This window comes from Podarcis tiliguerta (assembly GCF_965153285.1).
Source record: "Podarcis tiliguerta genome assembly, chromosome: 10".
In the NCBI taxonomy this organism is placed as follows: Eukaryota; Metazoa; Chordata; class Lepidosauria; order Squamata; family Lacertidae; genus Podarcis; species Podarcis tiliguerta.
Window position 1 is genome coordinate 26,539,204 of NC_139543.1, and position 20,702 is coordinate 26,559,905.

Here is a 20,702-nt window from a genome sequence, read left to right on the forward strand (position 1 = left end):
TCCCTCGCCCGCGTTTCTTTTACGCGCAGCCCAGAGTTCCTTTAAGGACTGCCACTCTGCTTGCTCTGCCCTGGAGCCAACGCTCCGCACGATCGGGTAAATCTTCGCTGCCAGCTTTGCAAATCCGACGGAAGGAAGAGGGAGAGCGAGGAATGACTAAGCGAGCTCCCGGCGCCTCCGCTCCGCTCGCTCGTACCCTATAAAGGGCCTCTCCACCAGCCAGGGGGTCGCAATGGACCGCCGCCGCCCGCGTCGGAGTCGGCAGGAGCAGCAGCATGTGGCCCGCGCAAGACGCCGCCAAGGAAGGTAAGAGGCGGGCACTGGGCAGGCGGGCCGAGCTGCGATTGGTGCGTCTCCGGCGGCGGCGCTGCGCGATTGGCCCGCCCACGCTCTCCGCTCTGCTCCCTCCAGGTGTCGCTTGGCCGGTGCTGCTCTTGCTGTGGGCGCTCGAGAAGCCGCTGGGAGGAGGCTGCTCCGTGGCCGAGTGTGCCGGGGAAGACGCCGACTGCCGCTTCTTAGCTGTGGCTGATCTCTTCGACCGGGTCATTCTGCACTCCAGCAGGATCTACAGGCTCTCCACAGCCCTCCAATTAGATCTGGTGGTGAGTTTCTGGGCTTGTCCCAACTTCCCCCTTACTTCCATTCCCGAGCTGCGGTGGGTTGATTTTAAAATATGTGGCGGAAGGAGGGGGGAAATTATGGCGTTGTTCTTGTTTTTATATATATTTTTATTATGTATTATGTGTTTTTATATTGTAATTTTATGGTGTGAAACACCCTGAGACCTGCGGCTATAGGGTTGCCATATTTCAAGAAGTAAAAAAATCCAGACACCCCCAAAGTTGTTGAGGGGCTTTTTTTCAGGAAAACTCCAAAATTCCGCCTTCCAGAAATTCCTCCCCGGACGTCGCTTCTGCCTTTGAAATCCCGGTACGTCCAGAAAATCCCGGACTTATGGCAGCACTGGGTATAAAAATACAATAGTCAAACACAGAAGACTAACTGCCCAATTGTGTGCATATTTATGGTATTCAAATGTTCTTTCCTACCCCATATATTGTTGTTGTTGTTGTTGTTGTTGTGTGTGTGCATACACAAATAGACACCTACTCATATCTTCCTTTCAGAAGTTTAAAAGCCATTCTGATGTAGTGGTTAGAGACCTGGGGAAGAACCAGCTTCAAATTGCCACTCTTACTTAAAGCTCATTGCTGTGGTTTAGGGGCGAGGTAATTTTTTCCAGCCTAACCCACCTTGCAGGGCTGTTGTGAGAGTTAAAGTGAGGGCAGGGGAGAACTATGTAGACTGCCTTGAGCTCCTTGGAGGACAGGTGGGATTAAAATGTAAAGATGGATGGGTGGATAATGCTAGGATAGCAGTCTTTATTTCATAACCCCATCTTCCTGAACATGAAGCCTACGGGTGCATCGCTTGCAAACCTGTGAGTTCAATAGATATTTCCTCATACGTAGTTTGGGAGCCGTAGCTGTTAGGTGCAATACGGTACCTTTGGATGCACATGGTACCTTTTGATGTTCTGACACAGACAACATCTGGTTTTGTTGTGCCATCAGGTGCTGTCCTATCCATGCAGCCTCCTCAAGTTGTTGACTGTGGAAAAGATCTATGCTTTGACAAATTAACTCCTGAGACCTTCTTCTTTCATTTGCAGGGAAAATATTTTCTACCTGGTGGGAACGAGCTGACCAAATCTGTTGGCAAATGCCACACCTCCTGGTTGTTGACTCCCAATGCCAAAGAATATGTTCAGAAAATGCCAGTAAGTACAACATGGCATGATCTACATTGCTGATGTAGCCAGTTACCCAGTTTGGGGGCAAGGGACTTGACCACTAGACAACCAGTGGATCCTTCCAGCATAATCATCACTTCCATACAACTTTTTAGTGATTATTCAACTTGATTTGTTTGCCCAATTTTGGGGGGAGGTTCTATGATGCCCACGTTTTTGGGGGGACCCATTTGGATTTGCTTAAGAAAGCTTTTGTGGAGGTGACACATTTGGTGGGGAGGTTCTACAACATTGTGTCAATCAAATGCTCCACTCTTTCCAGTGCACTTTCATTATCGCAAAATGTGGTTGTTGGTTGGTTTTTTTAAGTAAGTGAATTCATTGCACTAGAATGCCAGAACCGCTCATGTTCTGGAGGAAGAGTTGGCTGCCTGCATCCACATTAAATTTATGCTCCCTCTTCCTTCTCCTCTGCCATTAACATGGTCAAGTTGTATTACAACATGCATCTCTCTGATCTACACCAACCTTTGGGAATCCCCAGTGGCTCTCCTCTACCTTTGCTGCTCTGCTGATGTCTGGCACACCACCCCTCTCCTCTTTGCACTCTGCCCATGTCTTTGCTTCTTTCCGCAGAGCCATATGCTCTAATCTCTTGTTCTTCCGCTCCCTACTTCCCCTTCTCTACCTCTTCTCTACCTCCCTTCTCTCTCCTTCTGCAGCTCTCTGTAAATTTTCATAATATCTCTGTCTAGCTTGAAGAGTTCAGGGCTGTGCTAGTCCCCTTCTAACCTCCCTTCCTCTTCATCTCATCCCTTCCTCTTTCCTGTTTACCATCTCCCTTGCCCTCTTCCTCCTTTCAGTCACAAAAACGGTCTCTTTCTCTCTCCCACTTGAGTCAGTCAGCATGGTGCCCCCCAGATATTGCCGGACTACAACTCCCATCATCTCTGACCATTGGTAACGCTGGCTATGGCTGATGGGAATTGCAGTCCAACACCTGGAAGCCACCATGTTGGCCATGCTTGCACCAGAGGAAGAAGGAAGCAGTTTTCACTGACCACCATCCCTGTGCCCTCACCCCCAAAAAAGCTGTCATCATGGAAGATCAGGCCTTTGGAACAGCATGGGAGGTGGCGTTGGGAGGTGCAAGGTGAAGGAGGAATTGGGGCGTGGAGGGGGAATCACCTCCTCAGCTTCCTTCAGCAGAGCACCCCATGAGCAGAATTTTCACTCATGGGGAGTCTTGATCCAACTCACAATGCTGAATATGCTGGAAGGGAACAGGGATGGAAAGGACAGCCAAGGCAAATTGATATTTGTCTTCTTTTATCTGTCTCTCTTGTACACTCAGAGAGAAGAGCTAACGCAATTGATCCTAAGGCTTTTGCAAGCCTGGAAAGAGCCTCTGTCCCACTTTGACCAGAGCAGAGTCCATCATCCTAAATTGTCGGATGGGAACCTGCACAAAGCCAAGGAAATCAGCAACATGGTGCAGGAGCTGGAGACGGGAGTGGAAAAAATCACGGAGAAGGCTAGTTTGGTTAAATTCAGGCAGAACCGAACTTTGCTTGTGACTTGTATGTTGTGCCCTGTGGGAAACAACCGGGCTTAGGGATCTTTTTCAGCCTTTTCCCAGCCCTCATTCCCTTCTAAGCAGCCTTTTAAGAACCACATGCCCTTACCAGAGTTCAAGGACAAATTCCAGGCAGGCAAACAGCAGTCAAGGAGAGTATGAAGCAGGCTGGAGAGGGATGTGGCCTGGGAAGAGGAGGTGTGGCTAAGGAGGGGGTGGAGCCTCCGGAGAATCTCAAGAGCTCAACAGACAAGCAAAGGGTGCTTAGTGAAGAGATCCCATTGGTATAAGTTTTCTAAAGTATCCCTGTGAGATAGAATGCTCTTTGTCCATAGCTGTAAGCCTGACATCACTTACCTAGGAACAAGCCCCATTGAGTTCAATAGCACTTACTTCTGAGGCTTTCAGCCCAGTTAGCATCCTATAAACCTGCCTTTCTCCACCTTGAAATTTCCAATGAAAGCCCCAAGTGGCAGAAGTATAGTATCAAAAAGTCAGCTATGAATGGATTTTTACATGGGATTCAAGGAATATTTATTCTTCTTCCGTGATCACTAGGAGAGGCAAAGAACTATGCTGCAATCCTGGCCTCCTAACTATTGGAAATCCTTCTCAGTTCTCCCTGCCCAATCCACCATTTCTATAATCTGTAAGGACTAGAAACTTGTGCTGTTTTAAATGAATGCTGAGATTACCACGGTATTTCTTTTAATAAAAAATAAAATTCTGTGCTTCTGCAGTTAAGTCACATCCTATGTAAATCCCTGGTACTACTTCCACATTTCTAGTTTAATGCTAAAATGCTAGTCTTGAAAGTTTAGAATAATGCCATGTCAGTTATTTCTGAGCACATTGGTTAAAACTATTCATTACTGAATATTTCACGAACTCTGATTTTGATATTTTTAACTCTAGTCCTATCATTTTTTTTAGGAATGTAGGTTTGGTTTTGTGTACATCCTGTCTTCATTTCATTTCATTTTCCTTTCTTTTATTCAGATGCAATCAATGGGGATTTTCAGCAATTCGCTCAGCGGCGTGGGATCATCTGAAGCAGCTGGTTTATCCATTAATAATGAAGGCAATTTAATGAGTGACTATGAGTTTATCCATTGCTTCAGGAGAGACTCCAACAAAGTACAAAACTACTTAAAAGTTCTCAAATGTAGGATTGTGCCAGCAAATAGTTGCTGAATTTTTTAAATCTGCAATGGCAAGGCAGTTTCCAGGACTAGCATTCTGTATTGTCTGTGGACGGCGAGCAAAATAATTTATAAAGGTCTTTATCATGCCTGCGGTCTCATTGAATTATTAACTGAAAAGCTGGATTCAGATAGCTTTGCCCCCAATTTCTTTTCCATTGTAATCGGCTGAAAAATTAAAGAGGACAAATTATGACTATGTGGCTTGACACAGCAGACAAAGTGCACTTTGGTGATAGCTCACAAATCAAATGCTGCCTGAAATTGCATTTTAAATAGTTCATTTTTTTAATGTGAGCATGTAACTAGTAAAACGATCACTAGCCGGAAAAGCACACCTGGTTCTTCGATAATGATTATTATAAGTTTGTGGGGGACAAGGACCCCCTAAACTCCTGGGTGCTAGATCTTCCCCATATAGTAAATGTTAGAATTAATCAAGGTTTGAGTAAACTGTGTCAAACACTGCTGGAGCCAGGCCAGCCTTGAAAGACCAGCAATAACATAACAAAATATGAGCCATCAAGACATTCAGTACCAGACACCAAGGGAAGACAAAAGGGTTTGAAAAAGGTTTAGGATTTCCGTTTGGCCTGATGTAAGCTAGCAGGAAGGTCAGTTTGCAAGCTGGATCAGAACTCCTTATGGGCTGACTGTGACAGGCTGTAACAGAGAGAGAGAGAGCGAGCATGACTGATATGTGTTTTGGAGCTACATGCTGTTGCAACTATGGGAGAAGCAGGACAACCTCTTGGAAGTGTGATGCTGGGAATTCCCTCCAGCTAGACTCAGGTTGTATATATGTGTAAATAAACTATAGATCATAAAGTCACTACATTTCTCCATGGTACCTCATTGCCCAAAATGGGGGGTGGGGGGTGGAATAAACCCTGGCAAGCACACCTAGTACACCCAGAATCTCTCACCGCACAGAGATTGGGGTGGTGTGTAATAGTATTCTTTCTCTCTCCCTTGTATTTCTTTCCCATAACATCAGATGGACTAGCTCCTTACTTTGATTTCAGGGTTTAAAAATGGGTTTGTTTCAGTACACTCCTGGCCTAGAGTGGAACACACAGAGAGAGAGAGATGTGGTGGAGCGATGGCTGCTCATTCACTTCAATGGAAGAGGCAGCTTGTCTGGATGTGTAGGGCCCATCAGGGTGGTCTACAACACAGTCTTTTTCTCTCCTTGGTTTTTCTTGGCTTCTGCCTCATTTCTTGCTTGGGCACAAATCCACTACAGAGATGCCACTAATCCAATGTTCATTTACTTGCAAGTAAGCTCTGTGTCACTCAATGGAACATGCTGCCAGGTGAGCTTGCTTGGCCCTGGAGCCTAAAATTAGCTTAAAAGTGACATTCCTTCATCCCAAGGAGCTGGTTTTATAAAAGATTAGGTAAACCTCCAAAATGTATTTTGTATAGTTATGTTTTTGCCTCTATCTTCAGTACATTTTATTTTATTGCTATGGCTAGTGGCTGATGCAAATAAAGATTCTTCTGATCTAAAGGGTTAGGAATCTCTTTATAGAGAATTCTCTGTGTATCCACCAAACCACAGTTTCCAGGGTTCTTTGGGGAAGACAGGACAGGAAATTGGTACAAAACTGATATAAAATTGTAGCATAAATAGGCTCTCAGGTTCTTTGGGGGGTTTTGTTGTTGTTTTTTGTCCCACCTACCATTGCTTGACTCTCTGGTATCTTTTTAGCCATGACTGAGTTTACTGCCAGGACTCAGATTCTACCACCATTTCTCACCTTAGCCCCACAACATCTACCACACTATCTATGACAAGTAAAGACGATGAGCTGATATCATCATGCACTATAGGTTTTATCGCTTCCCTAACAACCTTTAGAGCAGGTATGGGGTATGGAATACTTCGTCACATGGCGGCTTCTACTTCTAAGACGGTCATATTGCACTGATAAAATTGAGCTCCTCATATGGCAGAGCAGTAAGGCATTCTTAAAACAGGCAGCCACAACATGGCCGACTTTTTCAACATGCAGAGAATGCCAGGGCCATACCTCATGCCACTCTGTGGTCTAAACCTCTTGGGCTTGCTAATCAGGTCAGCAGTTTGAATCCCTGCGGCGGGGTAAGCTCCTGTTGCTCTGTCCCAGCTCCTGCCAACCTAGCAGTTCGAAAGCATGCCAGTGCAAGTAGATAACTAGGTACCGCTGCAGTGGGAAGGTAAACGGCATTTCTGTATGCTCTGGTTTCCGTCACAGTGTCCTGTTGCACCAGAAACTGTTTAGTCATTCTGGCTACATGACCCAGAAAGCTGTCTGTGGACAAACGCCGGTTCCCATTGCCTGAAAAGCGAGATGAGCACTGCAACCCTATAGTCACCTTTGACTGGACTTAACCATCCAGGGGTCCTTTACCTTTCCTTTTCACCTGCTTTATAAATGATTTGATCCTCTGCCACAGGAATGGGGAACCTGTGGCTGTCCTGATGATGTTGGGACTACAGATCCCCTCATCCCTGACCATTGGCCATGCTGACAGGCGCTGATGGGAGCTTGAGTCCAACAACACATGGAAGGAAGGCCTCAGGTCCCAGCATCCCAGCTTTAGAGAAGACATTAGTGTTGTGAAATGTTGAATTAATTGGTCTGGAGAGAATGACCACAAACACTCCATTTGCATGTTGTGTGTACCATCATATATTCTGAACTTCACATTCAACCTTTAAAGTTCACCTACCATCAGTTCCTTCCAACTTCACTTACAAATACTGTTCAAGGCCAGAAGGCACATATGAGGGAAGAAGACTGACTAGGGAATCTTTCTTATAGCATTAGTTTTTGCCAATGTGTTACATTTTTGTTTTAGCAAATGGCGGAGTATAGAAACTAATTCAGTGTCCATATAAAATGCAGTTAGTCTTGGGGGAGGAATCATCCTCAATCAAGGCTCAGTTATCATTTTGCTCCATCAGTTCCCCCCACCCCATATGATACAACGTCCTTCTCTGTGCTGTCTTGTTCTCGATACAAATGTAATGTATCGGGAGATGAGTTTGCTCTTGTAGGTATCTGCAAGCTGCTTCTGCTGTTCTGTCTCTCAGAATGTTCCGGGAGGCTCTGCCATCTTGGACCTGACTGCTGTTGAGCTATTTCCCAAACAGGACATGGCGAGGAGGTAAAATTCAAAGATTTGGAAAGGTAGGTCTCTTGAAGACCTTCCTCTGGCAGGCACCTGTTTGACAGCACTTCTTTTTCTTTGGAGTTTCGCCATTTCATCCTTCGATTTTGAAACCAGATTTTCACCTGTTGGTGGGGTAATTTGACACTATTATTGTTGGTTTCTTAAGATAATTCCACCTACCATATGCACCTTAATAATATAATAATAATATAAGAATTTATTATTTATACCCCGCCCATCTGGCTGGGCTTCCCCAGCCACTCTGAGCGGCTTCCAACAAAATATTAAAATATGGTAATACATCAAACATTAAAAGCTTCCCTAAAGAGGGCTGCCTTCAGATGTATTCTAAAAGTCTGGTGGTAGTTGTTCTCTTTGACATCTGATGGGAGGGCGTTCCACAGGGCAGATGCCACTACCGAGAAGGCCCTCTGCCTGGTTCCTGTAACTTGGCTTCTCGCAGTGACGGAACCGCCAGAAGGCCCTCGGCGCTGGGCCTCAATGTCCAGATAGAACGAAGGGGGTGGAGACGCTCCTTCAGATATACTGGACCAAGGCCTTAAGTTTTTCATTCCCCTCTCTGAGCCTAACCAAAAGCCACCCTTACGTACCAAGATGAACTCCACTTTAGGAGGTTAACAAAACCCTCTTATACTTCTGCTCAAACAAGGAACAGAGCAGAGGCACTGGCAGAAGAACGGGAGTGTGGAGGGAGTGGACCGCCCCCTGCCACCAATATTCCGGTAGGGTGCCATCGCAGTGCCCCCCCCCCGGATACGCACTGCACCCCCCCCCCATGTGCGCACCAGGTGCCATGCCCCTCGGGGCATGCTACACCCTCTCGGATGGCGTGCCATGCCCCCAGGATGTGCACCACACCTCCCGGGCTCGTACCATGCCTCCAGGGGCGCCAGCTATGCCCCCGCCTGCTCTCCGCTCCCAGTAGCGGAGCATGCAGCTTCACCACTGAGCAGAGGTTCAGAACACAGCTGACGAGGTACCAGTTCTCTGTACCTGTGACTCTTTGAGACCCAGATTGAGGGCCAGTTTCTTCCTGTCTGTTTTGCTGATGTATTTCTGCTTCTGGAACATTTTTTCCAAAGCTTTTCTTTGATCTTCAGAAAAAACTGCTCTTCTTAAAATGCCTCTCCGGGATCGGGAATCCTGGGTTAGGAGAGGCAGAACACTTTCCTGTCCTGCAGCAAGAAAAACAGAGCAGTGCATATTAGTGTCATTGATCCAATTAGACAGATTTTTGAGCGGGGTGGGGTGGGAATCCTGCATATAACTTGGCAGGCCAATTGCAAAGAGTTTCCATACTGCTATGTTTCAGAGATGCTGTTGCAGCACAATAACCTGCTGCAGATAAAGCCCATGCAACATATCTGTCCTTAAATATTACATTTCATTCTACAGCAACTGAACCCAGATGTTCTTTGTGTTCTACATCCCTTTCCTAAGTGTGCGTGATCAGAATGCTGGCCAAGTAAAGTTATTTGAATTAGGCCACAGTCTTCTAGAAAACTCTGGATAACTCACAAGATTCCTATAATCTCTGATTGGTTCAGATTAGTTCAGACAAACCGAACATCTAACCTGTTTTAACAGGAGGTATAGAGCTAACCACTACAAAAAAATAAAATAAAACCACAAGTTTAAATCAGATCTTACATTCTGAGCAATGTCCTCATTGTGATAAAGAACTTTACGGATTCCCACCCCTCACCCCCGATCTGCTGTAGGCAGAAGAATAAGCTCACCTATAGATCACAACGGTTTTGTCAGGACAAATCAGCTGCAACAAGCCTGCAGGCCTGTGCAGCTGAACTCCACCCTTGAAGGATGTAATACCATGTTGACACAAACGCTAATATGGTACCAAATACTTTTGGGGGGAAAAGCTTCTCCTTTGCATTCTAGTATATGGTGATAAATGTCTCCTTAATCTGTGGAACAATCTTCATTTGCCTTTGTGGCAGAGACCACCTTGAAGGAGCGAGTAAAGGCTTTCGTCATGGTTTCCATTTTTTCCATTGCAATTCAATACGCTCTAGTTAAATGGACAATTAATAGGTCACTTCCAAAATAGTAGTGTATCAGTCCTGGTTAATAAACAATTGCCGCAGTTGATAATGGGCCCAGTGTATTCAGTGGGTGCCTGTATGCGCTCGGCTCAGCTCACTAAATCCCTTTTCAGGTAGACAGGGTTATATGGGAAGATGAGCTAGAATGAGTCTATAAAAGTCAGTTTCATTCACTGCTTTATTTTTCAGTCAAGTGCTTTAAATGGTGTCCAGAAATCCTCGCGGAATGCGAGACAGGAGAAAAGATCTGCGCACAGAACCCCGCTTTATGGCCACACAAAAGGGCAAGTGACCCCTGGCCCGGCCCTTTCAGCCCAAAATGGTTCCTAAAGTTCATCGGCACAGTGAAAAATGGTGGTGAGGTCGCGTGTGGATGAGTAAAGTGAAAGTGGCAATTGGTCACGGCGCTGTTGCCCATTGTGAGGTAGCTGGGCCCATGTAAAATGCTCTGTGGGAAAGTGTCAGCTCCCTAAAGAGCGGCTCTGAAACTTGCAGCTCATTAAACTGGCAGCATTTACTGCCTCACTTGTCAAGAATCATTCGACTTAGCAACTGGCCTCCTGAAACATTCATAAAGAAGCCTCTTCTACCATCGCCCCCCCCCCCCAACCACCTAGGCAGCCGCCTCCTAGAAATCTGTCACTAGCACAAGGAGATCCTTCCAGCAGCCATATCTTCCAGCGTGGATTTAGATTATTGCTTGGGGTCTTCCCGTAGGCATTGGGATGTTGAACTGGATTTATCTGGCTTATTTGATTTATTTTCAATATTCAAGGGCAGCTTTCCACCATAGGTGGTGACAAAGCAGTTTACAGAGCGATCAGTAAAACAATCCATCAATCAAAACAGAGAAGTGTTCAAAACAAACAGAAAGCTCATCGGCCCCATAAAGAGTCAAAGCATAACTTACTTTAAAATGACAAGGAAAGGTCTTTGTCAAGTACCTTGAAGTTCAACAGGAAGAGGGTCTTTCTGATCATATCCGGGAGGGAGTGCCAAAGAAACAGACCAGTACTGACAGCAGTGCTATTTTTCTAGAAAAAGAGGGGCCGGAACTCACCATGAACACCTCCCTTGTTCTCTTATAATGGCAGTGGTGCCCACCTGGGAGGTGCTGGAACTGAGTTCTGGCAAGTTCCAGTTGAAAAAAAATTCCTGCCTGATAGGCCTTTGGACTAGAGCCAGGAGGGCTCTGATGTTATTATTTCACTATATTCATTCTTTTTGAGAGCATTTGACCCCAATTTCGCTTCCTTCAGATATTCCAGTTACCATCAACAATAATTTCTGTTGTTGTTGTGAGGATGGAAGCTTTTGGGTTCCCAACATCTGCAACCTAAGCAGATGTGTCAAGAAAGGGGATCATACCTAAATCTACTGTACTAGCCTACCTAAATCTACTGGACTAGCGTAGGTGGCACTGTCATCTAAACCACTGAGCCTCTTGGGCTTGCCGATCGGAAGGTTGGTGGTTTGAATCCCCGCAATGGGGTGAGCTCCCATTGCTCTGTCTCAGCTTCTGCCAACCTAGCAGTTCAAAACTGCACCAGTGCAAGCAGATAAATAGGTACTGCTGCAGCGGGAAGGTAAACAGCGCTTCCGTGTGCTCTGGTTTCTGTCACGGTGTTCTGTTGTGCCAGAAGCGGTTTAGTCATGCTGGCCACATGACCCGGAAAGCTGCCTGTGGACAAACGGCAGCTCCCTCGTCCGGAAAGCGAGATGAGCGCCACAACCCCATAGTCGCCTTTGACTGAACTTAACCATCCAGGGGTCCTTTACCTTTTTATCTTGTTGGATCTAAATCTACTGGACTAGCCTGAAAATTATGTCATCAAAGTGGTATAAAATGAATTAAACTCATAGAAAATACCTCTTCAGATAAAAGACTTGGGCGGGGCGGAATAGTACGATCAAGTTTTTTTGCAGTTACCATGTGGGAATAGTTTCAGAAAAACCATGGGCCATGTTCACACCATACATTTGAAGCGCTATGATACCACTTCAAATAGTCATGGTGTTCCTCAAATAATTTTGGGAGTTGTAGTTTTCTAAAGTGCTTGGAGTTTTAGGAGACCCCCCTCCCTCGCCCACCTATTCCCAAGGTGGTTTAATGATTAACCCCTTTCACAGGGAACTCTAGAAACACTACCTACCTAGAAGCACATATCTAAAGCACTGGAAATGCTTAACAAAAACAGCAAAATCTGAATAGCTTTGAAATAGGGATGGGATTCAGTCAAATGAGTGAAACAAACTCTTATACTGAGCAAATGACCGTTTACTCCACCTCCACCCTATTATCTGCTGATACATGCTATTTCAGGAATCCTAACAGTACAAGCAGTCATGGTAATGATGACGATTTTAATTTGGTGCGATATTTCTTCTAAATTTCTCTGCTACCTTTGTGATCTGTAATTTGTGATTTTGTATACCCATCTGTTTGTGTGTTTTCATATTTGACCAAACGGAAAGAAAACTTTTTAAAAAGGTATCATGCATACATTTTCAAGTCCTACCGACTTTAATAAGGAGATTTATCCATATGTAAAACTCTTCCACTGATAACTGTGGGACTTAAAAATCTTTGGCGTTATAATACCCCAAGTTTAAAATGTGGAAAGGATGTCTCTTTTCAAAAACAGAATCCTTATGTTTCCTAAGAGTTAGGTTTTGGCTTGTTTGTTTGTTTTTTTCAATAAAAAAAAAGACTGGCATTTTGTTTTTGCATTTCCCATTTACGAATGACCATTGATTCAGGCCTTGAAAGCAAATTGTGGATCTTTTCCCAATTCTCTGAAAGCCAGATGCCTCCCTTGCTTGGCACTTTCTCTCAATGGGGTTTAAAATCTCTCACAATTACTCAGTGTACTGAAGTCTGATAAATCTTTGGAACCCTTCTGAATGGAATTGCTGTGATTTTTACAGAGGCATGAGCTCTTTGCCATTGCAACACCAATTAGGTTTTTTTTCTCCCCTCTTCCCAGCGCACATTAAATCCTGCTGCTTTGGTTTACAGAATAACTCAAGCATTACTGATGAAGCATAAAAACTTACTTGGAAAAGCAGTGGGAGACGCAGGGTGTTGACAGGACCCACCGCAGCACGTCGAATAAACTGGCGGGGCTCTCAAGAAAAACGGCTTCAGAAGAGCTGCAAACACAGGGTTGAGTCCTATGAATGTTGCTGGCATTCACAACACTTTTAAGTATAGATAATGCTAGAATAGAAATCTATTAAAGCCAATTAGCGTTTCGCCATTGCTTTCTCGGTAAAAAGTGGATTCCGTCAGGCATCCACTGTGACGGGAGCCGCGTTTTTTTCTGCCTAAATGCAAACACTGAGAAATGATAAGCCATCTCCTTGTGCAAGAAACTTCATCAAAATCTGTTTCATCTCATTAATTGCTTAAAAATATAACCAGTTGAACCCTCCATGCACATTTATGTGCTGGCAGTTATTTGGTCAATCGTACACTTGCTTAGGTTAAGTTCCATGACTCATTAATGCTTCTAAGAAGCATTGGCTGACGTTATCTCCAGTTTGAAAACTAATTCTACAGAATAGCCAAGCAGTGGCTGTTTTAAGCCACCGTGCTATTTACTCTGTATAATTTTAGTGTCTCTAAAATGCCATCGTTGTGGGTTAGCAAATGTGTTGATCCAACCCCACACAGGTTGTTTGAATACCCACCGAGCGCATTTTAAATCTCAACCCTAATACAGAATGCCTAGAAACAATAGTTTGCGCCAATGAAAGGGGCTATTTGCATGCCAGTCGTTTGTGCAGTGTGACTTGCCACGTGGATCAGGAAATGTTCTCCATGGCACTGCGAAGTGCAACCCTTTCTTGGACGATTGCCCTACCTGCACGCCAAGCCGTTGCATGCTAATGGCTCGCTGCAGACAGATTGAAGGGGTCTCCGCTCAGCTGCTTCACAGGCACCAGCCCAGAAATCTCACTGCGTTTCCCTTCATCTGACTCCCAAAATAAGGATGCTTTCGGATGAGGCACCAAATTGTTGGAATTGATTGCAGGAGCACAAGTGGTGCTTCCTTGCCTCTTCCAAATACCCTCCCCCACTGTATTCACCACATTTCAAAAGCAGTTTGAGCTCCAGTGTGGGAAGGCAGCTGACGAGACATTTGCCAAGAGTGACTTCTCTGAGTTGTGCTGATTTGAGTTTCCATTTTGGTCCTCTTCCCTTGGCCACGCATGTAGAAGCCACTCAGGAAGATGCCTGTTACCAACGTGATGATCAGCATAATGGAATTATGGCTGACTGTGTCAGCAGTAAATAAATAGTCCAGCAGTTGTTTAAAGCTAAACTTCCATAGAAGAAATAACACAGGCAAGTGCTCCTGGAATAAAAAGTTAGGGCACATAGTGAAGGTAAACCGGGGCAGATAACTTTATTAGCCATTATCAGCAAGAGATCTCCAGCATGAATTATCAGCAAGCAGGAACCACCTTGTGATCTCCTTTGGAAATCCTAACAACAAAGCTGCCCCTGCCTGTTTCTACCACACCTTTAGATGTTGAAGGAGGACTTCCTGAATCAATACTTTTCCCACCCACCCCAAGTGTCAAGACTCAGGACACTGAGGGCTTGAGCACATTTGCATTCGTCCCATGATTTCTACGTATGGGAATGAGATTATTTTATTTAATCCCACTGCTGCCCCTAGGACAAGTGTCAATCCGCAGAAAACCCAATTCAGCACTAAATTCAGCACTAAATGGCAGGTTTCCCCAGGGAAAGAAAAACCTCTCAGACCTGTTTCTAGAAATTGTGAGACAAATGGAAGTGCAGACTGTGGGAATGTTCAGGGTGGCAGGAGAGGATATATTGTTTATTAATATCCTTCCTAACTTGCGCTAGCAAGTTCCTTCACGTAGCAGAGTTACACTCCCCTTTCTTACATGCACAGCAGATAGCTGGTTGCAGGCTTGTGTAAGCCTCTCACTATTATACAATTCAGTCTGTCTAAGATTGAATTGTGCATTTCTGGTAAATTCCCTTTAATCCCTCTTAAAAGAATAAAGATACACAATCTTATTTAAAGTCAATAAAAGAAGTTTACTCACATCAGTTCACAGTTGGATTTCTGAAGGCAGATGTAGTTACAAATATATACATGTGAATCTACCCTATATGGGGAATAGTCCCAGTGCTTCTGCTAGCTGAGAGCTAGCAGAGCACTCCTAGCTAAAAAGCTGGTCCAACGAAGAAGGAAGTGAAAAAAAGAGAGAGTGCTGCGTGACTCGTCCTTTTATTACCTGGACAGGTAAGGTCACACCCACCTCTAGTCACATGCAAGGAAGGATGCTCCAGCCCAGGAGGAACAGGAAGTTTCAACTGGCTGGACCAACATCCCCTTGCATGTCCATTCTAGGAAAACAAGAAATGTTGTATTTGACTGCTCCCAGTGGATTATATCCCACACAGATGAGCATTGAGCATAGGATAGAAAAGCTATTCGCCACATGGTTCCTGGAACCTAGCCTGTGGGCAGAAAAAAGGAAGAGGACTTATTGCCCTTTTTACAAAAGTGACTTGTGCTACAGCAGGGGAAGTGGCGAAAAGACTTCTCAAAGTGCTCACATTCTGACAATCCCCAGTCACAAAATACGCTTGGCACATGACTAATTTTGAAAGCTGGCCCTTAGTGCATACTTCCAGCAATCCGCAGAGTGGTTCCTTTCCCTGACCCAGGCCCTAAGATCTGATTGGCAAGCCTAAGGACCCCTCCCCCTTTCATAATGATACTTCTGAGCATGATCTACATGCACTGCACTGATGCTGCGGCCAATCTACTTCACTATGTGATGCCACCTTGTCTCAAACTCCCCTTCCGATAGGATCAGTGTAGAGCTAAAAGAAGAAGAAGAGCAAGTCACTCTCCATCAATTTGTTCTGCAGGCAAAACCTTCCTCCTTGCAGATGAAACATCCCTTAAGCAGGGAGGGCTGGCAAAATGGCAGTGCAGACTTCCATGTAGCCCTTTCTGGCCTTGCCCCCTGCCCGTGTGTGCTCAGCCTCATGCCTGACTCCTTTTAGTGCAGATGCAATGCCGTTCCGTGACTTCATGCGTCTCACATTAGCTTTAAGATGGAGGGAAGCCTGTAGCCTCAGAAGCATTCTTGGACTCTTATCACCAAATGGCCACATGTTCCCTCAGCCTTGCTCTATACAGATTCCAAAGGAGTAGACCTGGAATTTTTGACCTGGATCCTAATCTCTTGGGTGGAGAGAGTTGTGGAAATTCTTTATGGAGTGAAGCTCCTTCATGGGGTGAAGGGTTAGAATGGATGGATTTAAACTCATTTAAGCAGGAGTTGGAGAACCTGTGGCCCTCCAGATGTTGGAGGCTGGTCCATTGGAGCAAGTGGGACACTATCTGAATCAACCACAGTCTCATCCAGCCCCTGCCTGCCTGCCTTCTTACTTACAATGAGTCTAGGCCCTGGCAATCTGTGTCCTCCTCCTTAGTCTCAGCTCTTACCTGGTAAAACTCAAGAGTGGGGAGAGTATTAACAAAACTAGAAGTAGTTGGCTCCACCCGTCGTTGACTCTGGCGCCATCTACTGTTGGCCTCCCTGTTTTCTTCACTACTTGCCTCCAGATATTGCTGAACTAGAAGTCCCATGATTCCTGACCACTGCCCATGCTGGCTGGGGTTGATGGGGATTCAACAGCCTGGAGGGCACTGTGTTTCCTACTCCTGATGCACTGAGTAAAGAAGTCCATGGCCATTGAAAAGTATGCCATGCCCAGTGGAAAACCTAGGGTAAGATTTGGCAATGTTTAAAAAACCGCTCCCCCAAAGTGCACCCACAAAGAGCCCATTCTGCTCTCATCTAATTGGCAGCCGAACTCTCATGGAAGCCAATTGCTTGCAGGCTTGAGAACAGAAATAGATGAGAATCAACAACTAAGACAGGCTGCAAGTCCCATGACATTTATTATACAGCAGATCTGCCAAAAGCCATTTCGCAGTTCCAAGTGACTAAACTTGAAGTAGAGCATGCATTTCCACAGATGCTTCTGACAGGGCCTTTCGGCTTTCGCAAGCTTGAGAGTCTGCTCTTATTTAAACACACACACCAGTTCTCCAAGCGCCTCTACCAAAGGATTCTAAGGATTCAGTTGTTATCTATCACCACAACAGCCTCCAAGTCTTTCTGGTTGGCACTTCTGAAAAGTTAAGCCCAGGAACAGGCAGAAGAAATTACGTTGGAACTGTCCCAGATAGACAGGTTTGTACTGCTGCTTCCTGACATATCAGCTCTCAACCTGGGCCTCTGAATACGTTTATGAAATGTGGCCTGCCATGGAATGAGCTACCACTGGATTCCTTTCAGTGGAGGACAACTTCCACAGCAAAGTTGCAGGTCTAGGTGAAGCCATCCAAGCCCTCTATGTTGCCATTATACTGGTGGCAGAGGGTCCCGTCGTACCTACCTCCCAGCAGTGGTGGAGGGTGTGCTGCCCTTCCCCGCAGCAGATGGTATGGCGATTTATAGCACAGCCCTGCAACCCCCTCATCTCCATGGCTAGGGTGATCTAGGTGACAAAGCATCATGCCTGGTCCGGTCCCAAGAAACATAAACCACCTGACTGGGGTGACATGCCTAGTGCAAGCACTTCCATAGGGATGCGTTCATCCTGAATGAATAACCAGAGTCCTGTATACAGTGGTACCTCGGGTTAAGAACTTAATTCATTCTGGAGGTCCGTTCTGAACCTGAAACTGTTCTTAACCTGAGGTACCATTTTAGCTAATGGGGCCTCCTGCTGCCGCAGCACCGCCATCACACAATTTCTGTTCTCATCCTGAAGCAAAGTTCTTAACCTGAGGTACTATTTCTGGGTTAGCGGAGTCTGTAACCTGAAGCGTATGTAACGTGAAGCGTATGTAACCCTAGGTACCACTGTACTAGCTAGAGCAAGGGGAAACTGGAAGGGTCCATAAACTGGTAGATCCACAGGGAAGTTGCTGCTTACTGGTGGAAAGCAGGTGGCTCAGACAGGCCTGCTGCTCCCAAGTTGCATAGCATCCCAAAGAGATCACCCCTCAAATACTACGCATAATACACATTTAAACTCCAGTGCTCACCACCAACGCATATGGAACAACTACCACCCCCTATTACTTACTCACGTTCGCTAATATTACTCAGTTTTTAAATATATTTGGGGGAGGGGGTATGGGTACTGGCATAGTTATTTTATTGAAGCTACCTGAAATCGTTGGATTAAATAGCCCAAGGAAAGACACTGATATATATATATATATATACCAAGCGGTGTATAAATTTTATGAAACCAATAGAACAGAAATCGATCGATCTTCTAAGACGGAAGGGGGCAAAAAGAGACGATGAAGGCGGCGGGTTTCCGCAGAAGTAACAAGTGCGAAGTCGAGAACCGGATCCGGTTCGGATCCAGAGAGCGGCTTTTCGCTCTTGCGCAGCTGACGCGGAGCGGGAGGCGGGGATCGAGAGCGGGAAAGCCTCTTGCACTTCGCGGAGAGCGAGCAAGCGGGACTCCGGATTCTGCGCCAGCAAGACGCGAAAGTTCGAGTCCCGGTTTTGCGCTACCGCGCGCCGCTTCCAGCTGCAGAACCCGAAATGAGGGAGGGAGGAGGAAGCGCGTGGATCTGCAGCTAGCCCAAGATCGAGCAAGGGGATCCTGAGCAGCCGGGATCGCTTTAGGTTGGGGAGCGGGGAAGCCTGCCTGCCTGGCTGCCTGCTGGCTTGGCTCACCTGTGGCTGCGGGCGCAAAGCTGCCTTCTCTGTCCGCCGTCGAGGCGCCCGGAGCGGGGAAGGGCCAGGGGCTGCTGATCTGGGCGGCGGCTGCCGGGCACAGCTTGAGCGGGACGGGCGCGGCGGGCAGGTCGGCAGAGCCCTGCTGCGGAGCCACCCCGCCGCCGGCCCGCAGCAAGTTCTCGATCAGGAAACTTTTGCCGAAGTTACCGAAGCCCGGCGGGGCGGGCAGGCTGAGCAGGCCAGCCGAGCTGCCGCAGGGCCAAGCCAGGGCGCCGGGAAGCATCGCCGGGGACGGGAGGCGGCAGGAGGGGGAGCCTGGCCCGGATCCGACGCCTTGACACACAACACCCCCCTCCCCGACGATCAGCCTCCTGCCGGCACCTCAGACGGGATCCGTAGAGGGTGCCGCGCGTGTCCCCATTCCACGCACCCACTTTCTAGTCTTTGGAGGGGGGTGGGAGTCCGAGAGAGGGGTGCTCCTTTCGTGCGCAATCGACGTGTCCCTCTCGCGCTCTGCGGAGATCCGACGCGGCGGACGAGAAGGTGTGTCTGGCCTCATTAATTACGTCCAGGAGACTTAAGGAGTGATGGACAAGGGCGACAAAGCAAGCGCGGATGGGGGCGAAGAGCTGGGCGGGGGCGCCCTCCGCCATTGGATGGGCATGGAGCCTCCTCGAAACCATTGGATCGCCGGGTCCCCCTTCTTGGCCGGCGCTGAAGGGGCTTCCCGGTTCCTTATGCGTGCCCCTCAAATGCTCACCCCTGGCAGAGAGGCTGTGTCCCCTTCCAGATATTGCCCAAATTGAGCCGGTGAGGGAAAGGGAGCTGTGGCTACTCACTGATTGCTCTCCCCCACTCTGGGCCCAGCCACACCTTGGCTTAATGTGGATTGTGAACCCCATAGGCATGGGCGTAGCCTGGATTTATCCTTTATCAAGAGTCAGGGCACCCACCTGTCATCATTCTCAGATTCAGAACGAAATAGCTCAACAACAGTTGTTTTTTAAATTACGCTCAGAAAAACCTGTCCAAATCTTTCTACAATTTCTACTTTTAGTTAAGTGTTTCTATTTACTTACTTAATTTAGGGGGTGCAGCTGCTTCCCCCTTGGCTATATCCATGCCTTTAGGGCTCCTTTAATGCCCCCTTCCGTTTGCTAATGCCCCCCCCCCCCACTTTCTCTTCCCTGTATTCGGATTGTCTATGAAATCGGTGGAGCTCTCCCAGACAGATTGTCAAAGGGATCTCCGGATTTAGGGAGGGGGAAGTGTGGGACAGCCCGGGGATGGGGGGCAAATGCCCTGTGGCTGAGCTGGGGTGTCTCGCAGAAGTGGAAGTGTATGCTCCAAGCTTATTGTGGGATGCACAATGGAGTCATCACATGTAAACAGGTGTTGAGAAAAAACAATACCTTTTATTGGGGAGAATTCTAGCAAATCTCTAAAGGGACAGTTCCATGGTTATTAAAACAAAAACAAAAACAAACCCCATCTGTTTATTAGTTCCTTCAGCTCCTTATTGAGTCTGCTTGTGGGGAAGCGATAACCAAATTCTGACTGTCTTCCAGGTTCTTCAGAGGGCTTTCAAGACCTTTATCCAATATGGGCCATCACTGGCTCCCAGTTTTGAAGCTGATTAGAATTGCCGTTGGCATCTGTGCCAACTATTGCGCATTCTGCGCTATTTGCCAACACCAATGCATTCAAAAAATCAAACCTGATCTATTGGGAAGGATAACATTAACCATGGTTGTGTTACGACAAAAGTTGTTAAATTGCTCTGAAAATATCAGACATAATTATCATTATGCTGCACTAGGTAAAACTTTTTGAAAGCGCTTCTGCTGAGAAAACTATTTAGGAGATGTTGCAGTTATTTTTTTAAAGCTATATGTGTGGTATATATTTTTTCATCTCACTGCTCCTTAAAAGTGCAAGTATTTTATGGTTTGGGCTCTGGTACCAAAGTAAGATACCGTATAATCTCCTAATCATGCTTTTGTAAGAGAACTAGGTGCTGTTTTGTTTTGTTTTTAATACATTTGCTTGTTATTAAATAACGTGTTAGAAAATATGATTTTAAAAAAGAAGCAAGTCACAGCCAAAGCCTGTATCTGTGGAATATTTGTGGAGGGGTTGAGGGAAAGGAATAA

At 46.3% G+C, this 20,702-nt stretch overlaps 2 protein-coding genes across 2 annotated transcripts; one reads left to right on the plus strand and one right to left on the minus strand.

Moving 5' to 3' along the window:
* The first annotated feature begins 267 nt into the window (after positions 1–267).
* On the plus strand, positions 268–5,003 carry LOC310658213 (prolactin-like). Its single transcript, XM_083400084.1, has 5 exons — positions 268–306; positions 412–602; positions 1,673–1,780; positions 3,108–3,287; positions 4,329–5,003. The coding sequence occupies exons 1-5, from the start codon at positions 276–278 to the stop codon at positions 4,521–4,523; spliced, it is 705 nt and encodes a 234-aa protein (XP_083256210.1). The 5' UTR covers positions 268–275; the 3' UTR covers positions 4,524–5,003.
* A 2,188-nt stretch (positions 5,004–7,191) lies between these two features.
* DBX2 (developing brain homeobox 2) lies at positions 7,192–20,249 on the minus strand. The gene is made up of 4 exons (XM_083401098.1): positions 18,547–20,249; positions 12,835–12,930; positions 8,708–8,889; positions 7,192–7,815 (listed from the first exon to the last, which is right to left on the minus strand). Exons 1-4 carry the CDS (start codon positions 18,830–18,832, stop codon positions 7,468–7,470), a joined length of 912 nt encoding a protein of 303 aa, XP_083257224.1. The 5' UTR covers positions 18,833–20,249; the 3' UTR covers positions 7,192–7,467.
* Between the last annotated feature and the right edge of the window lie 453 nt (positions 20,250–20,702).